At 38.2% G+C, this 7,950-nt stretch overlaps 1 protein-coding gene across 1 annotated transcript; it reads left to right on the top strand.

The window, feature by feature from the left end:
- The first annotated feature begins 272 nt into the window (after positions 1-272).
- LOC136225630 (phenylacetaldehyde reductase-like) lies at positions 273-7,549 on the top strand. The gene is made up of 8 exons (XM_066013711.1): positions 273-391; positions 476-645; positions 1,074-1,283; positions 1,348-1,510; positions 1,608-1,703; positions 5,933-5,936; positions 6,977-7,069; positions 7,143-7,549. Exons 1-8 carry the CDS (start codon positions 274-276, stop codon positions 7,294-7,296), a joined length of 1,008 nt encoding a protein of 335 aa, XP_065869783.1. The 5' UTR covers position 273; the 3' UTR covers positions 7,297-7,549.
- The last annotated feature ends 401 nt before the right edge of the window (positions 7,550-7,950 follow it).

Below are 7,950 nucleotides of genomic sequence, written 5' to 3'. Positions count from 1 at the left end.
TGATCAGAGACTTGATCCTTAAAACATATAAAGTTCAGGGGCTTAATTATGTTTTTTTTTTCTAAAAAAACACAAAGTTTAAAACTTGATAGATTGTTTTATAAAAAGAAAAGCTTTTGAAAAAGACACTACCTTATTTTTGGATATATTCTGAAAAACACGTTATGTTGTGAATTAACGACATAAATTGCAACTTCCAACAATGATTAGAGTTCCTGACCCCTTTAAAAGACAATGGTCTCAAGGCAGAAATCATATGATTGATTAGAAATAATGAGTGGGGAAGGAAAGGTAGTATGTGTGAGTGGAGGATCAGGTTACATTGCCTCATGGCTCATCAAACTCTTGCTTCAAAGAGGCTACACAGTTAAAGCCACTGTTCGTAATCCAAGTATGTTTCTTTCCTTTTTTTTTCTTTTTTACAAGCTTAGCTTTCTTTCCTGAGTTTGATTCTCTATGTATATGTATCCCCCAGATGATATAAACAAAAACTCACATTTACTTGCACTTGATGGGGCACAACAAAGACTTACTTTGTTCAAAGCTGATTTACTCGAAGATGGCTCTTTTGATGCTGCTGTTCATGGTTGTCATGCTGTTTTTCATGCAGCTTCTCCTCTTTCCTTTTGTGTCTCTCACCCACAGGTACCTTCTAATTCAAACTTATATTGATACTTGTGTATATGAACTTGTGACTGAGAGTCCAAACGTGTTACCAAGTCTTCTAGAGTCTTCTTGTAAAGGTTGCAGTGCTAACGATACAGGTCCATCCCACCATGTGTTTTTAATCCCACAAATTAATGAGGTTGTCAAGACTCGAACCCTCAACTGTTTGTTCTAAGAGGCTCTGATGCCATGTCATGTTATGTCACAAAAACATTTAAACTAAAAAGCTGGAACTGAGAGTTAAGACCAAATCATAGATCTTATATTAATCTTTGATACACAGATATCGCGGTTGATCCAAAGGGTTCTGTAATACCAAATTCTAAGTTCTGATTCATTTGATAAGATATGAGTTATTTATACATCATCTGCTCCATTTGTTGATTATTGTGTTCATGTGTTTGCAGATAGATATAATTGATCCTGCTGTGAAAGGAACGCTTAACGTTCTTAAATCTTGTGCGAAAGTAGTTTCTATCAAGAGAGTGGTCATAACTTCGTCGTTTGCAACTCTTCCATTCAACGGAAAACATCTCACCCCTGATGTTGTAGTAGATGAGACTTGGTTTTCAGATCCAGATGTTTGTAAGCAAAAAGGTTTGTTTCACATTTTCTTGGTCTATATCTATGTTTGTTGAATAATTAAACTGTGTTTGTAATGAGGGGATAATTTCATTTCAGCTATGGTATCACATGGGAAAAACCTTAGCAGAGCAGGCCGCATGGAAATTTGCAAAAGACAACTCAATAGATTTAATTACTTTACATCCGGTATTTGTTATTGGTCCTCTTCTGCAACCAATTCTTAATATGTCCGCAGAGGTTATTCTCAACCTTGTAAATGGTAAGAAAACAGCAAGTTAGCGACCGGATTAGAACCGGTGGCTATTTGGTTTTCGTTGTTGCAGAATTGTATTGACACTTTGGGAATTTTGTTTCAGGTTGTAAAGAGTATCCAAATTCGTATTACAGTTCGGTTGATGTAAGAGATGTTGCATATGCCCATATTAAGGCTTTGGAGATGTCTTCAGCTAATGGTAGATGATAAGTTTGCAATTAAATGAATTGCAAATGTGTTATATTGATTCTCAAACTAATTACAAATGAAATGAACTACAGATTTGTAACAGAGAGAAAAATAAACATATGAATGAAGGAGATCAGCTTTCTCCATGAAGCAGAAGAGCTGAGAAAGCAACGATATAAAAAGGGGAGCAGCACCGCCAGCAGGAGTAACTGCCAAGAGAGAGAAGGTCTTTCTCAGATGATCTGGACCGTTGATTGAAAGGGGAAATAACAGAAGGCTGATGTGGCTAATTGTGATGAGATCAGTGAGCTGTAATTGACTGGATGAATGTGTGAGGATTACGTAAGGTGAAAAGGGAAGGATAGTGACTGTAACTGTGGGTAAAAGGTTAAAAGGTGAAGAGGAGGTTTAAACGGCTAGTAACGGCTAGTTTCTGGAGAATTCATATGTTATTACCCCCCCTCAAGCTAAGCAAGGTAAGGATTAAACATGCTGAGCTTGGAAAGGAGATAGGTGAATTGCGGGCTATGTTGAGGTTTGGTGAAAAGGTCTGCGATTTGTAAGGCTGAATGAATGGGCATTAAGCGTATGAGGCCAGATTGAACGCGTTCACGAATCACATGACAATCAATGTCAATGTGTTTTGTGCGCTCGTGAAAAACTGGGTTTTGGGCTATGTGCATTGCGGAAGTGTTGTCACAAAATAGTAGGGCTGATTTGGTGTGTGTGATGTTAAGATCTCTGAATAGATAAGATATCCATTGAAGCTCACATGAAACCGAAGCCATTGCTCTGTATTCGGCCTCAGAGGAGGACCTGGATACAGTGCTCTGTTTCTTGGAACGCCAGGACACAAGTGATGTTCCGATGAAGACTGCGTATCCTGTGATCGATCGCCTTGTTTCTGGGCAGGTGGCCCAGTCAGAATCAGAATCTGAGAAGGCTTGAATTTGTATCTGTGTGTTTGAATTAAAAAAGAGTCCAAGACCTGGTGATCCCTTGAGATATCGCAATACTCTGTAGGCTTTTGTTAAATCATCTGAAGTTGGTTTGCTGAGATGTTGAGAGAGGTTATTGACAATATGTGAAATCTCAGGTCTTGTGTGAGTAACATAGAGTAATTTGCCTATAAGCTTTCGATAGAAAGTTATGTCAGGCAAAGCAGCATTAGTTGGTGATGAAATTGCATTAGGTGTGGATGGTGTGAGTGCTGGTTTGCAGCCCAAGAAGTTGTGCTCACTCAACAATTCGAGGATGTACTTTCTTTGGCACATATGAATACCTGTCTCACTTCTAGCAAACTCAAAACCCAAGAAAAACTGCAATGGGCTTAGGTCTTTGATGCTGAAACTTTTGTGTAGGTATGCCTTCATTTCTGCAATACTGGCTGCACTATTTCCTGCTATAATTACATCATCAACATATATCAATAATGTTGTAAAAACATTACCTTCTCTTTTGGTAAACAGTGAAGGATCAGAATGAGCTTGATTGTAGCCAGCTTGTTTGATAGCTGTGGTTAATTTCAGGTTCCATTGCCTGCCAGCTTGTCTCAGCCCGTAGAGAGACTTCCTGAGTCTGCAGACCTGCCTGGGACCTGTTGCTTTCATTCCTGGAGGAAGGACCATGTACACTTCTTCATCCAAATCCCCATGTAAGTATGCATTGTTAATATCTAATTGCTCAACTTCCCATTTATAAATGGCTGCTATAGCTAGCAACACCCTGATTGTTGTGAATTTTGCAACAGGAGCAAAAGTCTCCTTAAAATCCACTCCTTCTCTCCCCTTTAGCCACTAACCGAGCCTTGTATTTGTCAATGCTGCCATCAGACTTGTACTTTATCCTGAACACCCATTTGCAACCTATGTATGAGTGACCTTCTGGCAGCTCTGTGATTTCCCAAGTTGAGTTTGATTCTAATGCCATCAACTCTTGATGCATTGCATCTTGCCACTTGGGATCCTTGGAAGCCTGAAAATGAGTTTTGGGTTCCTTTTGACAGGTTATTCCTATTGAAAAGGCTTGTTTTGGTGTTGACAGTTGGCTATAGGACAAATGTGCTGAAAGTGGATGTGGTGTGTTTGGTAGGACAGGTTGCTGGCTCTTAGTGAGTAAGGAGATGTGATAATCTTGCAAATAATTTGGCATTTGTTTATTTCTAGAAGATTTTCTTACTGGGGGATCAGGTGAGGCAGTATTCTCTTCCTCTGTGAGAGTGGCATCATGGTCAAGCTCATTTTCAATGTGAGCAGTTGGAACCTCTATTGACTCCTCTGTGTCATCTGGCATTTCTTCCTCATCTTCTGGTATGAAGGAATGCAATGTATCTAGGTCTTCATCACTGCAATCACAAGTTCTAGACATAGTGTCAAAATTTTCCATAGGATAAACATTTTCTCGAAATACAACATTTCTGGACACAAATATTTTGTGAGTAGCCAAATCCATTAGCTTGTATCCCTTCACTCCTGTTTGATATCCAATGAAAACACATTTCAGTGCCCTGTCACTTAACTTGGTTTTGTTCCTGTCAAGTGTTGATGCATATGCCAAGCATCCAAACACTTTTAAATTTGTAAGGTCTGGCTCTTTGTTGTACAATTTGTGAAAGGGAGTCTGATTTTGTATAGCTGTGGAAGGTAGCCTATTTATCAAATGAACAGCATGTGAAACAGCAAATGGCCAGAATTGCTTTGGCATTTTGCTCTGTGTTAACAAGGCCCTGGTTATATTCATTATACCTTGGTGCTTCCTCTCCACCACACCATTCTGTGATGGTGTTTCAGGACATGTCTTTTGATGTATCATGCCATGTTGATTGTAGAAATCTGTCATTTCAAATTCAAGCCCATTATCAGACCTTATCACCTTGATTTGCTTATCAAATTGTGTTTTCACATGTACACAAAACTGTTGCAGCAAGCACCTTATGTCAGACTTATGCCTCACTAAGGAAATCCAAACAAATCTGCTGTAATCATCAACAATAGTTAGGAAGTAATTTTGTTCTGTAAATGATTCTTTTATAGGCCCCCAAATGTCAACATGTATTATATCAAATGTGGCTACAGAGTTAGTTGCACTTAATGTGAATGGCAACTTCCTTTGCTTTGCTAATTGACATGTATCACAGGGATTAGGGTGACTAGAATCAAAATTACAAAATGGAAATAACACTTCTAACTTCTGCATTCTTTGTTTTGAAGGGTGACCAAGCCTCCTATGCCATAAGGATGGGTCAATAGTTGATACCGCAAGCACTTTTTGCTCTTCTTTTAATCTGTCCTGAACCAGGTAATACAAGCCTCCTTGCTCTTTAGCATAGCCAATCTCCTCCTGTCTTATACGATCCTGAATAATACAGCACTCACCAGTCACAATGATGCATAAATTTCCATTTTGAGTCAACTTACTAGTGGATATCAAGTTGTACTTAAACAATGGTACATACAACACTTTGCTCAAAACCAAATTTGGTTGAACAATAACTGTACCAATGTAAGGTACCCCCACTGTATCTCCATTAGGTAACTGCACATTATGTCCTTCTACACGTTCGTATGATGAAAACAATTTTAAATCACAAGCAACATGATCTGTTGCCCCTGTGTCTATTATCCATGTGTGTTGTGGCAATTTTCCTAATGCAGTGTTTAGAATTATACCAGAGTAATTGACTTGGGTGTTGATGCTTGCCACATTGCTGCTCTTTGATGAAGAGCTGCTGGATGGCTGTGATTGTGGAATCAGCTGCATCAGTTGTTGATACTGATCCTTAGTTAGGATGTATTGTTGTTGCTCTTGCTTGTGTACAACAGACCCACAATCATCAACACTGTCATTTGCATAGCCATCATTTGCCCCAGTATTAGCTGCATAGTTGACCCTAGTGTTTGGCTTGTTTGAATTCTTGTGTCTGTATGGGTAATTTGGAGGGTATCCGTGTTTCTTATAGCAAATTTCCTCTGTGTGCCCTGATCCGTCACAGTATGTACAGGTTGGAGAGTTTCTGTTCTTCTTTTTGAATTTGTTTGAGGGTTTATGTTGAAAGTTTGGCTGAAAATTAACAGATCCTGCAAAAGGTGCATTGTCTGTGGTAATGGGTTGCTTGGCAGTGATACTGATCTGCCTTTCATGCTGGATTGTTAGTGCAAATACACGATTCATTGCTGGCAAAGGCTCTATGAGAAAGATTTGTGAACTGACTATAGCAAATTTTTCATTTAGGCCTTGGAGGAAGGTAATTACCTGATCTGCTTCATGTTGATCCCTTATGGTTTTGATAACACCGCAGCTGCATACTGGATCACAACTGCACTTGGGTAAGGGCCTCAGATTCCTATATTCATCATATAGAACCTTCAGATTGGTGAAATACTCTGTAACTCCCATGTTTCCCTGCCTGAAGCTATGAATTTCTTTCTTTAACTCTGCAATCCTCAATGAATCACTCTGGGCGAAACGATCCTTAAGATCTGTCCAGATATCATAAGCATTGTCAATATAAACTATTGACTGAGCAATCTGCTCCGAAACTGCACGTTGTATCCATGATACAACCATAGTATTGCATCTCTGCCAAGTATGATAGATCTCATCATCTTTCACCGGAGCTTCAATCGTTCCGTCAACGAACGAGAACTTGTTCTTTGACATGAGGGCTAACTTCATCACCCTCGACCATTGATGGTAATTTAACCCAGTGAGAGTCTGAGATACTAGCGTTAACGCCGGTGACTCATTTGCCGGGAGGAAGTACGGACTCCTCGGCATATCCTCTGGCTTAAGAACTCTTGCCATTTTGATTAATTATGCGGAATTATCTCTCTGATACCATGATAAGTTTGCAATTAAATGAATTGCAAATGTGTTATATTGATTCTCAAACTAATTACAAATGAAATGAACTACAGATTTGTAACAGAGAGAAAAATAAACATATGAATGAAGGAGATGAGCTTTCTCCATGAAGCAGAAGAGCTGAGAAAGCAACGATATAAAAAGGGGAGCAGCACCGCCAGCAGGAGTAACTGCCAAGAGAGAGAAGGTCTTTCTCAGATGATCTGGACCGTTGATTGAAAGGGGAAATAATAGAAGGCTGATGTGGCTAATTGTGATGAGATCAGTGAGCTGTAATTGGCTGGATGAATGTGTGAGGATTACGTAAGGTGAAAAGGGAAGGTTAGTGACTGTAACTGTGGGTAAAAGGTTAAAAGGTGAAGAGGAGGTTTAAACGGCTAGTAACGGCTAGTTTCTGGAGAATTCATAGGTTATTAGTAGATATTGTTTAGTTGAAAGATATGCACACTTTTCAGAAATTCTCAACATTCTGCATCAACATTACCCTACCACCCTGCACCTTCCAGAAAAAAAGTAAGCTTCTTTTATTAATTATTGATTTTCTGTTGCAATCAATATAGTTATCTTGTTTATTTGTTAATGACAGATGTGAGTCTGGAATAAATTATATGAGTAATGCCGGCAAATATAAGATTTCCACAGAGAAAGCAAAAGGTTTGGGTATTAGTTTCATTCCTTTGGAGGTGACTCTGAAGGACACTATTGAAAGCTTCAAGGATAAAGGCTTCCTTAGCATTTGATTTCTGTAATCTTCTGCTAATCCAAGGGTTTAGTCTCTTTTACGCAATAAAGTCAGAATTTAAGTTAGTGAATGCTTAAAAGAAAGAATAATATTAAGTATGTGACATTGAAATAGATATGAGAATTGGAATTGAACAATGATTGTCCTTTTTATATAGAAGTACAATTGGAATTCAACAATAATTGTCCTTTTTATATAGAAGTACAATGATTACCTGGTGGATCTGGACTCAATGCCATACATACATGTCATTTGGTCAAGTGAACTAAATATAATAGAATGTAACAGTGATTTCATTCACAAATTAAAAGAAAATGATAAAATGTAATTATTATTACAATATTTATATTTATTTACGCGTTGGATTTCTCGTTCCATCCCGCTATGTGTTTTAATTCCATAAATTAATGAGGTTGTGAGTATTCGAACCCTCAACCGTTGGTTCTAAAGGTTCTGATACCGTGTCATGGAACCAATTTAACCAACAGTTCAAGCTTGTAGTTAATCATATATCTTATATTAATCTATGACAATTTATTTCGTTGTTGTATCGGCACTATTTTGCGGGTAATAAGTGAAAGAGAAAGAGGGAAGTTAGTGTAGGTATTAAATTTTTTTTATCAAAATAATCAAGACAATTATTTTTCTTGAT

This window comes from Euphorbia lathyris, chromosome 4 (assembly GCF_963576675.1).
Source record: "Euphorbia lathyris chromosome 4, ddEupLath1.1, whole genome shotgun sequence".
In the NCBI taxonomy this organism is placed as follows: Eukaryota; Viridiplantae; Streptophyta; class Magnoliopsida; order Malpighiales; family Euphorbiaceae; genus Euphorbia; species Euphorbia lathyris.
The sequence above is the reverse complement of the archived record's forward strand: the minus strand, read 5'-3'. Positions and strand labels throughout refer to the sequence as shown.

Coding starts and splice junctions, on each gene's coding strand:
- LOC136225630 (XM_066013711.1), top strand. CDS start 274: ATGAGTGGGGAAGGAAAGGTAGTATGTGTGAGTGGAGGATCAGGTTAC. Junction 392..475: donor AGCCACTGTTCGTAATCCAA/GTATGTTTCTTT, acceptor TGTATCCCCCAG/ATGATATAAACAAAAACTCA. Junction 7,070..7,142: donor CTGCACCTTCCAGAAAAAAA/GTAAGCTTCTTT, acceptor TGTTAATGACAG/ATGTGAGTCTGGAATAAATT.